General features: G+C 37.2%; 1 protein-coding gene across 2 annotated transcripts in view; it reads left to right on the plus strand.

The window, feature by feature from the left end:
- LOC103611779 (E3 ubiquitin-protein ligase HERC2) overlaps nt 1-21,824 on the plus strand; it is a 103,949-nt gene that overhangs the window by 63,631 nt on the left and 18,494 nt on the right. For both annotated transcript variants that reach the window (XM_017728588.1, XM_017728589.1), the window contains exons 52-79: nt 25-215; nt 1,328-1,433; nt 1,595-1,686; nt 2,215-2,390; nt 2,855-2,966; nt 3,270-3,351; nt 3,450-3,593; nt 4,178-4,268; nt 5,665-5,842; nt 6,263-6,344; nt 6,428-6,599; nt 8,582-8,726; nt 9,226-9,451; nt 10,176-10,347; nt 10,880-11,066; nt 11,822-11,962; nt 12,117-12,308; nt 13,582-13,735; nt 14,427-14,534; nt 16,151-16,282; nt 16,793-16,951; nt 17,044-17,162; nt 17,539-17,664; nt 18,539-18,694; nt 18,842-18,957; nt 19,083-19,281; nt 20,388-20,602; nt 21,419-21,596. In XM_017728588.1, the coding sequence (XP_017584077.1) occupies nt 25-215; nt 1,328-1,433; nt 1,595-1,686; nt 2,215-2,390; nt 2,855-2,966; nt 3,270-3,351; nt 3,450-3,593; nt 4,178-4,268; nt 5,665-5,842; nt 6,263-6,344; nt 6,428-6,599; nt 8,582-8,726; nt 9,226-9,451; nt 10,176-10,347; nt 10,880-11,066; nt 11,822-11,962; nt 12,117-12,308; nt 13,582-13,735; nt 14,427-14,534; nt 16,151-16,282; nt 16,793-16,951; nt 17,044-17,162; nt 17,539-17,664; nt 18,539-18,694; nt 18,842-18,957; nt 19,083-19,281; nt 20,388-20,602; nt 21,419-21,596 (4,151 nt within the window). The remainder of the gene's footprint in view (nt 1-24; nt 216-1,327; nt 1,434-1,594; nt 1,687-2,214; nt 2,391-2,854; nt 2,967-3,269; nt 3,352-3,449; nt 3,594-4,177; nt 4,269-5,664; nt 5,843-6,262; nt 6,345-6,427; nt 6,600-8,581; nt 8,727-9,225; nt 9,452-10,175; nt 10,348-10,879; nt 11,067-11,821; nt 11,963-12,116; nt 12,309-13,581; nt 13,736-14,426; nt 14,535-16,150; nt 16,283-16,792; nt 16,952-17,043; nt 17,163-17,538; nt 17,665-18,538; nt 18,695-18,841; nt 18,958-19,082; nt 19,282-20,387; nt 20,603-21,418; nt 21,597-21,824) is intronic.

The raw sequence follows: 21,824 nt of genomic DNA on the forward strand, positions 1-21,824 counted from the left end.
TTAATGTGTCACTTAACCACGCAGGTCAGTCTCCCGTGTTCAGTGGGCGTTCTGGAAAGCAGCTGAAGAGACGGCACAGTAGCCAGCGGGGAATGTTACTGGATGATTGGTCCAGGATAGTCAAGAATTTGAATGTCTCATCCTCCGTGAATCAGGCTTCACGTCTTATTGATGGTAGTGAGCAGTGCTGGCAGTCTTCTGGTTCACAGGGAAAGGTAACTTCAAGCCCTAAATGCTTTATTCTGGCATGCTTCATGCTTAAGAGGATCTCCCCAGAGCCTTCCCTTCTCCAGGCTGGCAACACCAACTCTCAGCCTGTCTTTGTAGGAAAGATGCCCCATCTCTCTGATTGTCTTTGTGTCCCTCTTCTGACCCACTCTACCAGGTCTATGAGTTCTTTTTGTGCTGAGTACCCCAGAGGTGGGGTCCAGCAGCACTCCAGGTGGGGTCTCACAAGAGCAGAGTAGAGGGGACAAATCCCATTCCTTGACTTGCTGGTCACTGCTCTTTTGATGCAGCCCAGGATGCAGTTAGCTTTCTAGACTCTGAGTGCACACTGGTGACCCATGTCCAGCTGTTCATCCGCTAGAACCTCCAGCTCTCTTTCTGTGGGGCTGCTCTCCAGCCTCTCATCCCCTAGTCTGTAAGTATAAGCAGGATTACCCCATCCCAGATGGAGAGTGCCACACTTGCCCTAGTTAAATTTCATACTGTTGGTGATTACTGAACCCTCTAGTCTATCAAGACCTCTCTGTCTTGGAGGGAGTCAACAGTTTTGCCTGGTTTAGTGTCATTGGCAAAGTTGCTTAATGTGCGTCTGACTCCTGCATCCAGATAATTTATGGGAGGCATTTTTCCTCAGTTTATGGTTTACCAGTTTTATTGGCCTCCAGCAGTGTTTTGTGACCAGCCTAGGCACAAGGATTTGCAGCTGGACATCTGTCCAGTGTGTTTTGATGCTCTGTTGATGGCCATGCTGAGAATATCTCCAAGTACTCTTCCTCCAGTTTTTGTACAGACTGTAACCTAAGAATTATGTCCTATTTCATAACCTCCAGTGGCACTGTCCTTTGTGTGTTCTTAATGGTGTTGGTCTTGGCTGAAATAAATTGTTTGCTACAACTATTTCTCTTGTAATTGGAGGTAGGACAAGAAAGAAGTTCACAAGGTTATTTCCCGTTGGCTAGTTTCCATATATTGCAGCTGCTCTGTACATTTCAGAAATACTTTTCATGCTTTCTTCACAAACTTCACGTATATATTCTTGTTAACCATATGGTGGTTGTAAGAATAACTCTCTAAAAATGAAAATCTTTGTTTCTACTAGCACTGGATTCGCTTGGAGATTTTTCCAGATGTTCTTGTTCACAGACTAAAGATGATAGTGGACCCTGCAGACAGCAGCTACATGCCCTCTTTAGTTGTAGTTTCAGGTATGTGTATGTTCTCTGAGAAGTCAAAAAATTTTTCCTTGCACTCAACAGTAGGTATTTATCTGGTTTCTGTTAACATAGTCTTCTGTTTAACATGCACAGTGCCTGTGAAGCAAACGCCATATCCTAAAATTTTTTTCATTCTGTGTTTTGTTTTCTAGGGGGTAATTCCTTAAATAACCTTATAGAGCTGAAGACAATCAATATAAATCCTACAGACACCACAGTGCCTCTGCTCAGTGACTGTACTGAAGTAAGTGAAGTCTGTGTGAGAATTACTCTTGTGTGCAACAGAAAAATGTGCTGCAAGAGGTGGATGAAGAGCGTTGTTGTGATCATTAGAACCTGGTATTTTATTTTTCCTTTTAACTTGGCAGTATTTCTGGCAAGTAAGTAAAGTTAATTATTCTGAAAAGTTTTACCATAATCACAATGTAATTCTATAATAGACTGATATATTTTAGAGGGTTTTATGTAAATCAATATACCTGTGAACCAGTAAGACATTCCAATAAATTTTGGGGGTAATTTTGGACTGCAGTTACAGCAAGGAGAAATATGTAATGAATTCCATGAGATTGGGAGTGAAATCTTATTCAAATGAGTGAGGCCTTATGCTAATGACAAGGTATGAATTATTTAGAGCTGAAATGACAAGTATTTAAGGTGACAGATTCATTTTGTTAAAGTGACAAAGTCAAGCAAAAGTTCTAATTCTTTCCTATGTTTTATGAAGTTACATAGAACCCAAAAGATGTCAATAGAGTGTTTTTCTTTTTAGTACCACAGATATATTGAGATTGCAATCAAGCAGTGCAGAAGCTCTGGGATTGATTGCAAAATACATGGTCTCAGCATACTAGGACGTATACGTGCTGAGGATGAAGATCTGGCTGCTGTCCCTTTCCTGGCTTCTGATAATGAGGAAGAGGATGATGATAAAGCTAACACTGGGAGGTAGGTAACTGCAGTGGTGGAGGAGGGGGAAAAGGTAAAGAATCTTAGTATCTGTATATTCTTATGACTGTAGGAAGAACACCTTAATTAGGTTGAATGATAGTAAAGAGATAATTGGTATCTTAGTTTACTGGAATTGTAAGTAGATCCTTTGTCAATAAATAAGGTCTGAGATGATCACACTGGTGACGTGTAACATTTTGTATGACTCATCCACTTTTGCAGTATACTTGAGCTAAAAACTTGATGTGCTTGTATTTGATATGTGGCACGTGTATTTACCACTGCTCAGCGAAACATTCTGGATTTTTGTTGCTGGTTTGTTTTTTTTTTTAACTGTGGTAGTGTAGCTTGAGTCCTGAAGCTGTTCCAAACTGTAAAAATCAATAAATACAGTAAAAAGGTGCCTATGCTACAGCATGCTGTTTGCTAAACTGACTGTTTTCTTTTCTCAATTTGTTCAGTCTTGTTAGAAAGAAGGCAGCTGGGCTTGAATCAGCAGCTACAATAAGAACCAAAGTTTTTGTTTGGGGACTGAATGACAAAGACCAATTGGGAGGGCTAAAAGGTTCCAAGGTATGTTGTTTTCATACTTCAGTACAAAAGAGAAACAGCGAAAAATAAAATGTATGAGTCACACAACTTAAAATTAATCCAGACTTTATTAGAATTTTACAGTTTATTACTGAAAGCTACAAAGAGTAGTATTAAAATTTTTTTCATTGGTTTTTTGTCTTTTGCCTGGTGTGTATTAATTGGCATGTGTGAAGCATCTGAAAATACCTGTTAGATTAACTGGTGTATTGTTAAGAGCGCTTCTTTTTAGAGTGTAAAACATGAAAGTTTATTGTAATGATTTTTACTTCCTGTCTGCTCTAGATAAAAGTCCCTTCCTTTTCTGAAACCCTGTCTGCCTTGAATGTTGTACAAGTAGCTGGAGGATCAAAAAGCCTTTTTGCAGGTAACATAAGTTTAAAATAAATATAGTTATTTAAGGCCAGAAAGAGATTTTGAGTTGTGAAACACTAATGGTATTTCAAACCTTTTTCTTCATTCTAGTGACTGTAGAGGGTAAAGTGTATGCCTGTGGAGAAGCCACAAATGGAAGGCTGGGTTTAGGAATATCTAGTGGAACTGTGCCTATTCCCCGCCAGATTACAGCTCTCAGCAACTATGTGGTAAAGAAGGTGGCTGTTCACTCAGGTACTGACTATTGCTACCCTTATACACAGAAACATATTAACATATTAAGCCTGAAAATAGTTGCTTTGCAATTTTCTTGGGTGATGTGATGCCCTAGCATATCAGATTCTTTTTAAAAAATAAATACAGGTTATTGAATTCTGTCTGTTGTATACAATGTTAGATTAAATTTAATGGTTCTGTTATTAAAATCTGTGAATTTAGACCATACAAGTTTTCTTGTCTGCTGGAAGTTAACTTTGGTAACTTTGGTGTTTCCATTTGATTGAAAGAAAGTGTTTTCATTTTTAGTATTTCTAAATGGTGGGTTTGTTTTTCTCATTATTTTTTCTTGCAACTCTGAAAATAAAAAAATTGAGTGATTATTGGTTTGTTTGTTTTTTTTAACGTGCCAGGAGACCTACTGTCACAAAAGTTTTTTATTTTAAAGTAAATCACATAAAAGCTCCAAAGAAAATAAGTAATATCTGTGGGGCTGAAGGGCTTGTACAGTTGCAGTGTAGAAGTACAGCAATGTCAAATTGTTGCTAGACCTGCTGCCTGCTTGATAGCTCAAAAATGTAAATTTATGTTTACAATTTTAGGTGGCCGGCATGCTATGGCATTAACTGTCGATGGAAAGGTATTTTCGTGGGGTGAAGGAGATGATGGAAAACTTGGTCACTTCAGTCGAATGTAAGGTTACCCAATTTGTCTGTATTTCAGTAAAAGATTTGTGTTGAATGTTACAGCTGACCACCACTATTGACAACAACAGTATTTTTAATACAGTAGGAATAATAAAATGTGTTGTAAGAAGATGGTTTTTTACACAGTATATGCTGGTGCAGCATTTGTAGCAAAAGGAGGTGTTCAATTAATATAACACTTGGAAAGATACCTAGTGGATAAAATGCTGGCTAGTATTTTAAAATGTCACTGATGAAATTCCATATTTTTGACATATATTTTTTGGTTACTTTTAATAAGGTATGGTTTTCAGAGGTGCCTTGAGGAGTAAAACCGTAGCAATTTTACATTCCTGAGCTGTAACAGTTCATAATTTAAGCTTGTCATTTTATAGCCCTTTTCTTTAGACTTCGGTTCACAGACTTGGTAGCCAGAAATAAACTTCCTACACTTTTCAGTAATACCTAGTTTAATCTTCTGCTGGACAGCTTTGGGAAAAATTTGAATTATCTCAGATTTTACTTTGTATTTACCCACAGAACAATATTTTGAAAGAAAAACCCCTGATAAACAAAGCCCATGGGTAAACATTTTTGTAATTCCGATATATTTTGAGGACCTGCCCCATAATACATAAAAAGTTAATTCAGATGGTTAATATATTACAACAAATAAATGTTCATAAGGCTGGGTCAGGCTAATGAAAAGGGAAGTCCACATAAGAGCAATATTACTGTTTATTGTTCAACTGCCTCATGTTTTATGTAATTTTATTGAAAGTGAGATTTGGAGATCTTGGGCATTTCACAGTAGCAATATTTCCAGAGGCTATGCATAATTTTATGGAATCTTAATAGTGGTCCTGGTACAGACAATATTAGAAAATCTTGAGTTGAATCTCTTTTTGGAATTAAGAGAACATTGTAATCACATGAAGAATAAATGTTTCTAGTACTCACATAGAAGCTTAACAGTAAATTCTAGTTCTGGTTTCTCTATCGTGAAGAGCAAAGTTGGGATGGAAGTGTCATCTCGATTACTGTGTCCGCTGCTAATAAATCACTTAACTTTGGGCAGTGACAGAAAATTGGTTTTCATTTTCTATTATGCACTGTTTAATTGATACATCATGTTGATATTTTGAATTTCTCATGTAAGTTTTGCAGCATATATATAAAATATTCTTTAAATAAACTTTTAAGTACATTAAACTTAAACAAAGTACCGTGTAAACTTTGGATTTATGGTGCTGCTAAAGAGTATATCTTGGAATCAGAGTGTTGTATCTTACTTTATTTTGAGATTACTGTTAGTTATTGCATGATTTGTATTGCAAGAGTTGGGAGTATTTGTGTGGCTGTTTTATGATGAACACAATGGATTTGTTGCTCGTTTTCTCTAGGAACTGTGATAAACCCAGGCTGATAGAAGCGTTGAAAACCAAACGCATCCGTGATATTGCCTGTGGCAGTTCCCACAGCGCTGCTATTACCTCTAGTGGCGAGCTGTATACATGGGGTCTTGGAGAGTATGGAAGACTAGGACATGGAGATAATACCACACAGCTGAAGCCTAAGATGGTAAAATCAGTGTTTCTTGTTTTTGATGGAGTGCAAATGTGTTTTAACAAATGAGAGCAGCATAAAGCTAAAGTAACAAAAGCCATGAAGGCAGTATGTTTTGGAGTGATCTAAGTTAGGTTTTGGCACATGTACCTCTAGTGAAAGTAAAGCTATTTCAGACAGGCCAAAAAGATCCAGTTTCTTTCTTGGGAAGTGATGTAAAATGGCTAGTGCTGCTTTCAGCATTCATGTCCTGCATCTACTTTGATGCATGGCTGGAAGCTACCATGTAGCAGTGTTGCATTCTGAGCATGGCTGGATAGTTCTTCGCTCAGGCTGGGCGCAGTGACCAAGATGAGTCATAAGACCTTGGAAATGTTACTAAGCTTTTAAAACAATTTCTTTGAAAACTTCTTACTTACTCTATCTGTTTTGTAGGTTAAAGTGCTCCTTGGCCACCGAGTCATTCAGGTTGCGTGTGGAAGCAGAGATGCTCAGACTCTTGCTTTGACAGATGAAGGTGGGAGTGTATTGTTTCAGAAACTTTTTAAGCACATGGGAATACTGTGATCATTGTTTGACCTGCAATTTGATGTTTGTTAGGTTTGGTGTTTTCTTGGGGTGATGGTGATTTTGGAAAACTGGGCCGAGGAGGAAGTGAAGGATGCAACATTCCTCAGAACATTGAAAGACTGAACGGCCAAGGCGTTTGTCAGATTGAGTGTGGTGCACAGTTCTCGTTGGCACTGACCAAGTCAGGAGTGGTATGGACATGGTATGTTACATTTGCCAGGAAGTATTAACAAAGCACTTGCTAACTATGTGCTGTATTTAGTGCTGTTGGACTCTGTGCCTTATCTGTGTGCTTTGTCTCTTAAACTGACAGCTCTTCCAGATGAGCTGCATCCATTCAATTACTCTAATGCTGTGTCTTGTAGCATGATTCCTAGTTTGTTGTACTCTGTTAGAATGCCTGGCTCCTATGGAATTAGTGGAGAAAAGGGGAGATCATTCCCTCTTTTGGGTGCCATGAAACATTAAAAGAACGTTAATTCAAGACTTTGGAGTAGAGTGAGGGGGAAAAAAAGGACCTGATAACCATAGCTTGGACTATGTAGCCTATGCATAAAGCAGAGACTTGAGAGAGTAAGGATGCAGGAGAGTGAGGAAGTAAGCTGAAGTTCAGAGCAGATGGAAGGAATTTCCTTGGGGAGGCAGGAACACAACAGCAGCTTGTTCCTGCTCAGAAGGCCACTGAGTTGTCAGTAATGATGCCTTGGAGCAGGAATTGGTATGAAATGATCCTTGAGAGTTACTGAGATATGGTTTTATTTTTCTTCTGTTTGCCTGCTTGCTTCTGCTTTGTTTTGAACACAAATCTAGCTTTTTGGATTTATAAATCTTTTTGTAAAATCTGAGAGCTTACTGCATGGCAGGTCAACTTCAGAGCACTAACCAGTTCAAGGTCTTACCCCATTCTTATATAATAAGACTGTGTCCCATTTGATGTATATCAAAGCTAAGTAGGCTTAAACCAGTCATTTTTGTTCTGTTGTCAGCAGTTGCTGAATAATATGGAGTGAAATACACAAAACTTTCATTTTTGTAGGTTACTGCTATTGTTAAAGGGAAGAAAAGTTTTTAACAGAGATGCTGTTTTTCAGAGTTGCCCTTGGAAACCGTATTTTTCTTGCTCTCCCTCCTCTTTTTTTTTTTTTTTTTTTTTTTTTTTTGTAGAGACAAAAGGAGCAAGAGGAAAGGGAATTTTGAAAGGGAATTTGACAGTCTTTTTTTTTTTTTTTTTTTTTTAAGAACTCATTCCAAAATTCTTGATTATTCCTTCTTTGCCTTAGTTTTTCTTAACAATGTTACAGCTAGACAAAAATCTACAGCTATTTCATGACATTGCAGGTCTACAAGGAGATTTTTTTGGGTCTGTTTCAGCTGGGGATGGCTGAGTTGCTTCTAAACTTTCATTCTTGAATTTGTAATGGTTTGAGAAAAAAAATAATGACTTCTGGATTATAACTTTAGGTAGATAACAGTACTCTATATCATGTTTCTCTCCAGCATAATATAACCTTTCTTGAGAAAAATTGGTGGTGAGCAAAAGAACTGAGTGAGTGGTTATTAAAACATACTGGAAGAAATATCAGGGTTTTTTTTGTCTTTACTGACATTCTTGGTAGAGGCATTTTAAGGTGTTTACATTACTCTTGTGTATGCTATTTTTTAGTGCAGTTTGTGTGTAACAATTTTTGAAGAATTTAAATTGTGGAGACTTGAGAATCTATACTGAGGCATCCAACAATGTGAAAAAAACTCAATTCTGAAAACATTTTTAGTTCCCTGTGAATATTTTTCATGGGAGCAGACTTGTTAAAGGTTCTGTTTTTGTTAGGTTTATCCTCAGTAGTATAAATCTGCCCAAGTCTTATCCAAAAATGTGAATTTTGTAAGCGTTTATAATTGCAATGTTTCTGCAGCAGAGGAAATTAATTGTAATACCAGTTGCTTTGCATTCAAAAATTAGTCATGATCGTGCTCTTCTCTCTTGAGGTGAGAAGCTATGGTGTAATGAAACTGCAGTTATTCTTATGCCTTTGTAATTCAGTTTTGAAGCATTTGCTAGTTGGTATGTGTGTTTCAGGCAGTGATTGTATACGAAGTGTACTCAGCTCAGCTGGGAAGCTGCATTGAAGAGGAATGTGAAAACAGTACAGTTGTTTTGAATGTTACATTTACTGTCTGTTGCAGGGGTAAGGGAGACTACTTCAGGCTAGGCCATGGCACAGACGTGCACGTACGAAAGCCGCAGGTTGTGGAAGGACTGAGAGGTAAAAAGATTGTGCACGTGGCTGTGGGAGCACTCCACTGTCTGGCAGTGACTGACACTGGACAGGTATGTTGGGCATCACCCTCCTTTCCCCTCTTTCCTTGATGCAGAAAGGAATCCTGCTTCTTGCTCTGGAAACACAGCAGCAGTCATAGTATTCTGGACAGTGTTATCATCATATTGTTTTTGCAGTGTTACCATAATATTGCAGTGTTATCATAATGTTGTTTCAGCTCTCCAGTGTAATTACTAGGCAATTAATTCTTCTAACTTACTGTTCACTGTGAACATTGAGTGTTTTATGAATCAACTGATCAATTATGATTTGGCAATAATTTATGAATCATCTGATAAAGTGCTGCTTTGATTGTTTTTTTTTTCTTTTAATGTATGATAATGCCTGCATTATTTAATGAAGTGAGGGAATGTCACGACAATAGGTTGTTGAAAGTGTCCTAGATTACTAGCACAAATCACTAACATTTTTTTTTTAGGAATTTTTAAGAAAGCATTTAAATGAGATAAGCAGTGAAGCTAAGTAATATGTGGACATTCTTCCTGGCAGGTTTATGCTTGGGGTGACAATGACCATGGGCAACAAGGCAATGGAACTACTACAGTCAATAGAAAACCCACTCTTGTCCAGGGCTTAGAAGGCCAAAAAATCACTCGGGTTGCTTGTGGCTCTTCCCACAGTGTAGCATGGACAACGGTGGATGTAGCTACACCATCTGTTCATGAACCAGTCCTTTTCCAGACAGCGAGGGACCCTTTAGGTGCTTCTTATCTTGGTTGGTATTTGTTGCCTTATATTGTTTTTCCTTTACTGCCACTGGAGTGTTTGTTTTGTGTGTGGTTTAATAGAAGAGTGCAAAAGAAAATGGTTTTAAAAAAAAATCACAAACCAACAAAATACACCTCTGGGGGGAAAAAAAAAAAACCAACCAAAACTCTTAATGAAAGTGGAACTTTTAAATTAAAATGCAACATGCTTTCTCAAACACCCCAAGGACTTTATGGAGGTCATGATAGATGAATGCTACACTAGTATTAATCTTTCTACACATTACCTCTTGTTTCTAAGGTAAGTGACTTAAGAATTAGGGAATCAAACCAGCAGTGTTTTGTGTTGAATATAAAAGCATCAAACATCTTGCTAATTAAGCGTTTTCATGACCAAGGCAATGTGTACCTAATAAATATTCTTGTTATTTCAGAATGTTTGTGTAAGTAAAACTTGTTTTAGGTGATGATCACTAAAATATTTCTATCTGTATTACCTTAATCCTCATAAGTAAGTAACAAGATCAAATACTATTTTATGAAAGCCCATGTTGGAAAGCCTCAGTATGAACTTTAATATTGTAACTGTAGGCACTGCAGTTTAAGAATCAACTGTAACATTAGTTTCACAGTCATTCTTCTGATTTAATGAGAAATTAGATAAATCATTTCCTTTTATGTATTATACCATTAAAAAATGCTTACCTTCTCTTTCCCCCCACCTCTTGTTAGGTGTTCCTTCCGATGCAGATTCTTCTGCTGCCAGTAACAAAATCAGTGGGACAAACAGTTCCAAGCCGAATCGCCCTTCCCTTGCTAAGATTCTCCTGTCGCTTGATGGGAATGTTGCCAAACAGCAGGCACTGTCTCATATACTGATCGCATTGCAAATCATGTATGCCAGGTAGGCATGGAAACATTGTCTGTTGCAGAGCAAAAGATGACATAGCTTACCATCTATTAGGGGACTCCTGAGTCAGGTATAAATTGTTTAACAAGTTTGGACTCCTCAGGATGGGCCTAAGCTGCATCAAAATTTTCTTTTGATGTCGATGTTAGCTTTATGTTGTTATGTTTACAAAAGTTTCCATTGCCTGGGGAAAAAATTGTTCATTTAGAAATGCTCAAGTAAATAATGTAGAAGCAGTAAGAAAATCATGATGGATGATCTGGAAGAAGCAGTACAGGGCAGAGTGGAAAGAACAATAAAATTTTGCCGTGCCACCGTTGTTACTAGAGAACAGAGTATTTGTGCTAAAATTTATAAAGAGAAACTCATGTTAAATATTGAAGCATCAGGCCCAAAGGAGAATAACAATGAACTACCCACTAAATTCTAGAGCTTGGAAACTTCATTAAGACAAGCTAATACAATTTTTCAAGTTCAACAGAGGAGTACAATTAGGTTTATGTTAATCCATCCAAAATGATTTCAGGGATGCAGTTGTTGGAGCATTGATGCCTGCAAGTATGATTGCACCAGTAGAATGTCCCTCTTCATCGCCAGCCCCCCCATCAGATGCTACTTCTGCAGGAAGCCCTGCAAATGGAGATGAGTGTGTGCTTGTAGGAGATATTGAGGAGAGGCTGAGCCCAAACCCATGGCAGGACAGGAGAGGGGAGGTAAAGTGTCACATAATTTTTTTCATCACTTTTTAACTGTCACTCTGACAAATACCTCAATTAGTCTGATAACAGCAGAGAATAAAAAATTCCTTCATGCTGTAATTTCAGGACTAGGTTCTCTGCACGTCAGATTTGAAAAAACGAAAATTTTATTGTGAGATCAGTTTTGAACTTTCAGAAAGTACTGTCATTTAAATGCAATCGTGATGATTTCTAGTAATATTTTAGAGATATGGAATTCATTTTACAGGAGTGATACTAAAAAAAGTCAAGAATAGCAGAATATTTGACCATTATTTAATGAAATTAATTGTAAACTTAGATCAACTGATGTAGACATGAGGCCCTGAATGCAGTTCTACTATGTTGATTCCCAACTGCTAACAAAAGCAGAAAAAAGAAAAGGCTTGCTACTGCAGAGGTCTTTTGCCTTTATAAACTGTGACCTTGATATGTATTGTCAGGGTTTGCCTTCTACTTTGTAGACTTTTCTGCAGGCACTGATGTTTTATTGTATGTTTTTGTAGTAGCTGGCATTGAAGGGAGTGTTGGCTGTTTCACCCGCACTAATAGAATAGAAGCTAAAATAGAAAGCTAAAAATACAGACAGTGGATCTGTTGGTTTTGAACTTATGGCTGTTTTTAAATTGCTGCTGTCTTCAAACACTAGCCCTTGTAATAAATAGTTAAACTCTTAAAGATTTTACAGTGTCTTGTTGAAGATTTCATTTGGTATTATTTGTTCTGGCTAGGTTGTTCCTTCAGAAGATGCTGTGACACCGTCTGCTGTAACTCCCTCAGCTGCTGCTGCCTCTTCCCGTCCTTTCATTCCAGTCACAGATGACCCTGGGGCTGCCAGTATTATTGCAGAAACCATGACAAAAACCAAAGAAGTAATGTTGTCAATGCTTTTCTTAAAACTTAAGTCCTTACCATGCTTTTATATAGCAGTTCTTTTGGTTTTTGTGCTTTAGAAGTTATTCTGTAAATGACTGCATTTTAAAAATCAGTTCAAAGACAGAGGGATGTTTATTGTTTGTTTTGTAGGATGTCGAAAGTCAGAGTAAGGTATCTGGCCCAGAACCACAGTACTTGGATGAGTTTACAAGTCTCCTGGTACCAGATGACACACGAGTCATGGTTGACCTGCTAAAGCTTGCAGTGTCCAACCGAGCAGGCGAAAAGGGAAGAGATGTTCTCTCAGCTGTGCTGTCTGGCATGGGCACAGCTTACCCACAGGTCAGGTTTTGTTTCTGTTGCATTTTATCTATGTCCTTTTTATTACTAGCTTGCTGGAATACTTTCTTGTATTGGAACTGCAGTTCAGCATCCTGAGAAACCTATTACGCATGAAAATTTGAGTTGAACTTAAATGCATGTGAGCTTTAACCATTTTAATGGAAATATTACGCAAATATATGCATGTGCTATGAGTGTCAGTAACAGATGAATTTCTCAATTTCTCATGCTGCAATTAGACGTTAAGATAGAATGTATTTGTGTATTGACCAAGTGTCAGTGGTTATTGTAATGAAGCTGAATTAACCAAGCTCTATCCTTGATCTATATAATGTTAGTTTAAAAACTTCTGTGATGGGGTTGTTTTGCATCTGAGTTTATTTTTCAAAATGATGCAGTCATTATTGCTAGCTCAAAATGCTGTTAGTATATTGTATTCTTAATGATATAATAATTCTTCTGATCTGTTAAAATTTACATTTAATGCATTGAAGTTTCTAACTTTTTACAAAGTAGCCATGGGTATGGGGTTCTTTTTCCATAGCTGACAGAATGTGACAAATCATAAATTATTTATAGAATATCTGTGTACAGTAACGAGCTGAAAACTGTTTAATATTTCTTGTAGCTTTACCTTTCAAATAGTAGTTTTTCCTAATGAATAACAATGCATTTCTTCTAAGATTTCTGAAACTGTTACTCCCCCTGCCCAATTTGCAGTGATTAGCTGTGTATATTTATGTTGGGCTTGAGTTTTCCCAGTCAATTTAGGTACATGCTGTATATGCACTTCTACATTAATTCTGTTTTCTTTAGCATTAGCAGTGAGTAGCTGAACAGCTTTGGGTTTGTGTGGGGATTTTGTGTTTTGGAGACAGAATTTTTATTAGAAACTCTTTTAAAATTAATACTTTTGGCATTTCCTCCCTAAACAGCGTTTTGCAATATTACATACTGGTTAAATATTTATACCTTTCTATGCTTGTATATGCTCTGCAGCTTAGATTTAATAGTTTGCTTTTTCTGCAAGGGAAAACAATTATTTGTGTTGTTATTTACTTACTGAAAAGTGAAGTTTTTTGGCTTTTAGTTCTAGGAATTTTTCTAGCTCTAACACTACCAAAAAGAGTATTTTTAAATTAATATGATGGTTTATGAATCAGATTTCCTAAAAGAAGTTATTTATTTTAAATTTCGGAAGAATGGTAGTAACTTAGATTTTTTGGACTAATCAAACATACAGTTTGTAAATTGTGTGTTTTTCTTTTCTTAGGTTGCTGATATGTTGTTGGAGCTTTGTGTTACTGAACTAGAAGATGTAGCAACTGATTCACAAAGTGGTCGCCTCTCTTCACAACCAGTTGTGGTAGAGAGCAGCCATCCGTATACTGACGATACATCTTCTAGTGGCACAGTTAAAATACCAGGTACAGAATTCTTAGAATTATGTTGCTAAGATTCAATTATTTTTAAGCCTGCCTGCATTAAATTGTTCCTTAACTTAAAAAATATGGTTTGAACTTTTAAAGCCATACTATGTGTCCTGTTGCTATAGAAAAGTACTTCTTGAAGCTGATTTCTTACATGCTGGTGAAAATCTCTGTTCTGTACAATGTGCATTTCTGGGCTCACTGGGTGTGATTCCAGTTCCATTGCTGTTTTCCATTCAGTTATGAAGCTGAGAAGGACTGAGTCTTTTTCAGGTTTAGTAATTGAACACTCATATTCTAGTCTTGAGCAAGGGAAATACTTCTTTGTTTTAATGCTTCATTAGTGCTTCCTTCAGTAAGTTACCTAGTACTTACCAAAAGTTACAAAGAGCTATTTGCCTTAGCTGTAAATAGGCATTTTTTGTCTTCTGAAACTTTAGTTTTGAATGTTCTGCTATGGTCTTTTGTCTGCTAGCCCCTACTCACACAAGTTTGCTGTGATTTAAGCTGTACAATGAGAAGAAATTACGGCAAATAACATCATCAAATCAAAAGAAGTTACTTTTATTAATGAGCTCTATGGCTTCCAAACAACTGTGTTTGATTTCATGTGGATTTCTGAAATACTGCATTTGTCTGCAGTATTGATTGCTCTGTAGAAATGTGTGAACTCTTTGCTCCTGTTCAGGTGCTGAGGGACTGAGGGTAGAGTTTGACCGCCAGTGTTCTACGGAGCGGCGTCACGATCCACTCACCATAATGGATGGCGTCAATAGGATTGTGTCCGTCCGATCAGGTTCGGAGAAATGGTGCTTTTCAAAATGTCTTGTGTGATTTACTCTTAAGTGCTGAATGAAATGTGCCACTGCCTCTGACTGACTTCTTGTTAGGGATATGCCAGTAAAAGAGAGGAAAACCTGTGTTAATTGATACTGTCTTTTAAACTAAGAAGTTTGTAGGATCTAGATGCAAAGATTGATCTCGTGTCTTTGGATGTAGAGACTCTCTGGGAAGTGAATGTTAGGTTGTCCAGTTCTTCCAAAGAGCAGATAGAGTGTAAAATTCAGTGTTTAGCACCCCTGCCATCATGTATGAATTTCTATATAATCAAAGTGTATTCTAAAAAATTGGAAAAGAATACTTATTTTGCTAGCTTTTTCCTTTTTCAGGTAGTACTTAGAGAAATTTCAGCTTTCATACAGTCAAGACAAATGCTCTTCTGCTGTCAAATGTCCAAAATAATAGCTTGGTGCTCTTTCTTTCTGTTTCCTGCTCTGGTCTTTGTATGTGACACTACGTGAATTCTTCACATCTTTAATCTTGACATCTCTGTTTTAATTTTTAAGCAGTATTAATTTGTAGGAGGTTTTGGAGGAATATTTTTAATCACATTAAATTTTGTGTTGAACTTACCCATACACTACATTGTGTGCGAGGGTCTCAGTAGTTACTGCCTGTGCAGTTGTGATGTGGGCTTTTAATGTTGACCCACTTTTCCCCAAACATGTTTCATTACTGAGATATTTCCTGGTTGGTTCCTGGTTGGAAGCTGTAAAGCTTAATTTAAATTTATAGGTTATTACATATTTTTGTAATATGAAAGCTAATTTGAAAATAGGACAATGGATTTTAGTAAGCTCTCTTAGTAGCCTCCTGAATGTGTACTGAAAGTACTGAAAGTACTAAGGCTATCTGCTAGCAGTGCTAATTGAACTTTTTAAGACTTAATATAACATTTTTACATTTATGTTCATGTGCTTTACATAGCTTTTTTTCTTGAATGCCTTTGTGTGATGTTTATTGTTGGCGATCTCCGATAAATGGGACGGGGAGCCCAGACAAGCATTCCAGGAGCCTTTTATTATTTTATTTGGCATCAGTCTCACAAGAGATGGGACTGGGCTCACGCGTCTGAGACACCCAAAACCTTCTGTTTGCAAAGCACTCTTAAAAACTTTTTAGCCAATCAGCGTGCTTCTAAAAGTTACAAACAGCTGTCTTAACCAATTCATAAACAGCACATGTACAACTGTTGAATAAAATACTGGATTGTTATGCCTTGACATAACAATACACAATATCCCATTATAAGGCTTAAATGTATCTATCTTGCTAAGCTAATATTTTTTGCAACTCCAAAATCTATCTAGGCCAAACCTAGAAACCCTAACCATTGTTTTAATGTCCTTGGTGCTGCATAACTGTATCTTCTTCTAGTTTTTCACAGGCAAAGCTGAATTCTAAATCCTTTGCTTTATTTTCTGAGGCCTGCTTTTATTTCTCACACCTAAAATCCTTTCCACCTTTTGTATTTCCCCACATTTATCATCTTTAACCAATTGCTGTTGATGAGTGGCTAGCATTTGGCTCAGGCAGAAGAGCTGAATATGCTTGTCTTGCCTACTGTAACAGGTCGTGAGTGGTCAGACTGGTCTAGTGAATTGCGAATTCCAGGGGATGAGTTAAAGTGGAAGTTCATCAGTGATGGGTCTGTGAATGGATGGGGATGGCGATTCACAGTTTACCCTATCATGCCAGCTGCAGGTAAGGTATCACATACATCATTTACAGGAGGGTAAGAGTAGGTTTTATTGTTAGCTTTTTACAGTGCACTTATTGCATGGTATTTACGTGCCAAAGTTCAACAGTTCATTTACATTTATACTAAGAAAACATTTTCATTCATACTTAGGAAACCTTTTCAGCTAAGTCCTGAGAGGTGCACTTCTACATAGAGAAGAGAGAAAAATATTTTGTAATCACTCTAGTTTGCCTCTTCATCAATGAAGAGAAGATACTTCTGGGACACAAGTCATCTGAAATGCCCTTATTTTTTAAAATGTGTCTGTTTTAAAATTACATGAATTAAGTCATGAAAGTGCATTTTTCTTCCAAGTCTCTTCAAAGGGAAGTAGAATAGATAACTCAGATGCAGACTAGCACTCTAGAGTGCTGTGTTTGGCCAGCAAAATCCTGCCTATGTTCTGTTCTTATTTCAGTTCGAGGACAAGCCTTCCCCAGCTTTTTTTTGTTGTTGCTTTTTGTTTCTTGCAGGCCCTAAAGACCTTCTCTCAGATCGTTGCATTCTTTCATGTCCCTCAATGGATTTGGTTACGTGTTTGTTGGATTTTCGCTTAAATTTTGCTTCTAACAGGAGCATAGTTCCTCGCTTGGCAGCTTCTCTTGCAGCTTGTGCTCAACTGAGTGCCTTAGGTGAGTATCGTCTTAAAATTAGGTCTATGTTTTTTGAAGTTACGATGGTTGTTTTAAGTAATGACGTTCTTTGTGTGCATATTTTTCCTTAGCTGCTGGCCACAGAATGTGGGCTTTGCAGAGACTACGGAAACTGCTCACCACAGAATTTGGCCAGTCCATTAACATCAACCGGATCCTAGGGGATAACGAGGGAGAAACACGGGCTTTGGTAAGAAGGCAGGGATGCTCCTCTTCACATTTTTCACATTAAAATTAAAGTGCTAGCCCTGATGTACAACTTCCTTTGTGTTAGTGCAAAATAGGACATAGGCCAATGAATAGTATTCTTGCACAGGTCTGCAAGTCTGTAAAGGTACTCCAGTTTAGAATAAAAGAAATGGCTAATTCCAAGAAGGAATAGATGTGCTTTCAGAATTGCCAAAAAGTGGTAGAAATAATTTTGTTATAAGAAGTGGATGGAAATGGTACTTCACACAGCTATCTGTAGTTTGGGAAGTTATTCGTGTTTGTCACAGTCTTCTAAATAATGTACTTCCTGTAGTGCATGCACTATGACTAACTTTCTGGTTGTGTGGTGTTTCTAGAGTTTCACAGGGAGTGCTTTAGCTGCTTTGGTTAAAGGTCTTCCAGAAGCTTTGCAGCGACAGTTTGACTATGAAGACCCCATTGTGAGAGGTGGCAAGCAATTGCTCCACAGCCCTTTCTTTAAGGTAATGCAGTACAATCAGTAAAGAATACTTTAAAATAGCTCTGGGATTTTTTGAGATGTGCGAAGTTCACTTAGTCCTATATCAGTAACATTTACTGACAAAACCAGAGTACTGCTTCTAAAAGGAGAATCAAATATACGAATGGCTAGGCAGAGAAGCTCAGAAAAACATCTTGTAAGCATGCTTTTTGATAAGTGATTTTGAGCTGTCGTAATAGGAGTGTTATATATTTCTATTTAGTTAGTTCAGTACTCCGAAGGTTTTATTTACATCCAGTTGGAAAAAATGACAATGTCTTAAATGGAGCCTGTACTTCAAAGTAAAAATAAACAAACTGAGGAAGTCTGGAGAAGAGCAAGAAGAATAAAAGGCTGAAAAAGCCTCCTTCATAGTATAAAAGTGAAACTAAGAGGGCATACCTATCTTAACAGAAAATCTTAGAAGTTTATAGGAGGAGGAAGTAATCTGTTGTTCACAATATTCATCTGAAACATTGATTTGAAATTGAGTCAAATTGAAAAGCAATTGAAAATTCATTGAATTGTAGAAAGGAGACAGAAATTGAAGGTAAAAAGTTAAGCACATGTGATTTGATATGGAAAAGTTAATTAATCTAGGAATGTGTTTCACAGGGAGGTTATGAAAATTTCTGGACTGAAAGAGGAAATTAGATACCTGTGTGAGATAGTGTGGGTACACTTGATGTTATCCCACCCATGAGGGTAATGAAGATGGATGGCTCTTAGTGACTTTACTTGTCTTTGAGACTCTATTCAGGCCCTACTAGCTTATGTGCTGTTCATCTCTATCAAATGCATACTGATTTTTATTGCATGTTTTTGATACCTCTCTAAAATGTTTTGATGGTCTGCAGGTGCTTGTGGCTCTGGCTTGTGACCTGGAGTTGGACACTCTCCCTTGCTGTGCAGAGACGCACAAATGGGCCTGGTTCAGGAGATACTGCATGGCATCCAGGGTTGCTGTGGCTCTTGATAAAAGGACACCATTACCTCGCCTTTTCCTTGATGAGGTACTGCAGGAGTACTTTAAATGGTTAATGGAACATGTGAAAGTGTTTCATGTAAAAAGATACACTGAGTTTGAATTATTTTATTCCAACTGTGGTAGGCGTAATCAGTAATTTGAATTATGTTGTTTAATGCAAAATATTTCACAGGTGGCAAAGAAAATCCGAGAATTAATGGCAGATAATGAAAATATGGATGTTCTTCATGAGTGCCATGACATCTTTAAGAGAGAACAGGATGAGCAGCTTGTCCAGTGGATGAATAGGTAATTTCTTTCAACTTTTACTGGTTTGGTCTTGTGATGCTTTGTTGTTGTACAATGATAAACTGTATTTTTTGAGACTTTTAAAAAGCTCTTTTAAAATTTTGCTTGTCTTGCATTTTCTGCAGACGACCTGATGATTGGACACTTTCAGCTGGAGGCAGTGGAACTATTTATGGTTGGGGTCATAATCACAGAGGACAGCTTGGTGGAATTGAAGGAGCAAAAGTCAAAGTCCCAACTCCATGTGAAGCTCTAGCCACCCTCAGACCAGTGCAGTTAATTGGTGGTGAACAGACTCTGTTTGCAGTGACTGCTGATGGGAAAGTAAGGATGCAACAAATGATTGCTTGTTTCATTCCCTTGAAATATTTCACCCTCAGTCAGAATGGGTTTGGCTAAATGAAAAGTAATGTGTATAGCACAGGTTTATTATTATTATTGTTATTGTTATTATTGTTGTTGTTGGTAGTTAGTAACTTTCTTTCTTTAAGAATCTGAACTGTGCCAACTCCACCAGTACTTTCTACTGCTATAGCATTAAATGGCTGAAACAAGAAACATATTTTAGTTCTCAGTTCAAAAATATGATCCGATTTTGTCAAAGTTGGGTACAAGCAGCATACTCACGGAGTTCCCTAAAACAGGGGTGATTATTTCTTGCTGACGAGGGAGAGGTATAATCTGAAATTGTTCACAGTTGGCTTAATGTAAGTTAGATATTGCAGCATCTCATTTCCAGGTGCTCAAATCCTGACCGAAAAGGAATCTTAATGCAGAAGTTTAGTGTAAGGTATAGGAGAAAAACATCAGTTCATGAATTCGAAATTTTTATTTTTATACAGATGGGAGCTGTTAAGGATGTGATGGAGAATTTTAGCTAGAGCTTTATGTAACAGTTACATTCATCTAGTGAGGTACTGTAATGATTCCTTGGGGTCAATATTATCCTTGTTAATAATTCACAGAAGGGTAAAGGGCAGATTAATGACATTTCTTGACATCATTCTGTTGAAAGAAATTATTCAGAGAGATGAAACAAATGAAAATCAGACATTAAAACTGTATTTAGGGGATGGAAGGAAAGAAACAACTGTGTTTAGGTGTGTATATTCTACAGAAGATGGAAAACAATAATAACGCTGCTTGGAAGGAGAGCTACAGGTCATAGATGATTTTGTAATGCTATCAAGCAAAGCTGTGGTCTCTTGATAGTTTTACAAAATAAGCTTTAGTATTTCAAACTAAATCCATTACATCAGTGGGAGTTCTTATTGACTTGAATGTAGCTGCATTTTCCCAAAGTTTTTTAGGTGAAATATTTCAAAATATTTCTTTATTTTCCAAGAATAAAGAATTCTTCTCTAGAATTCATTTCTAGGGAATGTTCTGCATGAGGCAAACAAAACTAAATTTTATTCTTTACTTTAAAGCTGTATGCCACTGGATATGGAGCAGGTGGTAGGCTTGGAATTGGAGGAACGGAGTCAGTTTCTACTCCAACTTTACTGGAATCCATTCAACATGTGTTCATAAAGAAAGTTGCAGTGAACTCAGGAGGAAAGCACTGTTTAGCACTGTCTTTTGAGGGAGAAGTTTATTCTTGGGGTGAAGCAGAAGATGGCAAACTTGGTCATGGAAACCGAAGGCAAGTAACACTTTGAAATGTTATTTAAAAAAAACTATAAATGGATACTTACCACAGTTGCTATATATTAAGAGTGCTCTATGAGTACTCCCTATATGCACAAGTCAGCAGAAAGCAGTGATGTGGAAACGTACACTTTAAAATTGGAGAACCTCATCATATTTTTCAGATAAGCAGTTTATCTGATTTTTCTATTTGATATTGTCTTCTAACATATCTGTGGATGCTAAAATTCATGGCTTTACTTTAGGATCTGTCTCGTAGGTATGTGGAACTTTCAGATACTTTTGGGAGCAAAACTGCTATTGTCCTTCTGATTTTCATATGCACTGTTGCCCACATTAAGGGAGAGGTTCTATTGTGTTAGAGATGATAATGTTCTGATCCAAATAAGAAGAATGCTTAAGTTCATGGGGGCAAAATTATATGTTTTATACTGGTACATTTTAGAAATTTTGGTGATGTGTCTTAAACTGGACTGATTTTCCAGGCTAAATGCTTAGTTTTTACCAGATTTTAGTTAAAGTGGCTTTGTAGTTTCAGTTTACCTGTAGTTCTGTAATAAAACATGTGGTAAAATACTTACTCCTTTTATAGGCCTCTGTCTCTATTTCTGAATGAAATATTTTTCTAGTTAAATGAATCTGAATGAATTTTTCTAGTTAAAATTAAATCTTTAGGGTATTAAACTGGTATAAAGCAAATACTCAGCGATTTTAGGTGTCCTCATTCTCATTTTAAGAGCTTCTCTCTGTATACTGGTGAATGTGAATGGTCTATCCCAAAAGTTTGTCTAGACAGCCATTTTCATTTCAGCCCTTGTGATCGCCCTCGTGTGATTGAGTCTCTGAGAGGCATAGAAGTGGTTGACATTGCTGCTGGGGGAGCCCACAGTGCTTGCATTACAGCTGCAGGAGACCTTTTCACGTGGGGAAAGGGAAGATATGGACGCCTTGGGCATGGAGATAGTGAGGACCAACTAAAACCTAAACTGGTAAGAAACCTTTGGAGCACTCAACAGTCTTTGTCCCGTTCATATCTTCTGATTTATAACTTTATGCCTTTCTGCATACAAAGAATGAAAGGGCAAAACAGTGGCACGTATTTGTAAGAAATGAACAAGCTCCCATGACTGAAAGGATAAAATGAAAGAGGAGCTGCAAAACTTTGTTAGTGGTCACCAAACAGCTTATAAGGAACTTATTTTAGAGATTTAAAGAAA

Source organism: Corvus brachyrhynchos, unplaced genomic scaffold, assembly GCF_000691975.1.
Source record: "Corvus brachyrhynchos isolate BGI_N302 unplaced genomic scaffold, ASM69197v1 scaffold92, whole genome shotgun sequence".
Classification (NCBI taxonomy): domain Eukaryota; kingdom Metazoa; phylum Chordata; class Aves; order Passeriformes; family Corvidae; genus Corvus; species Corvus brachyrhynchos.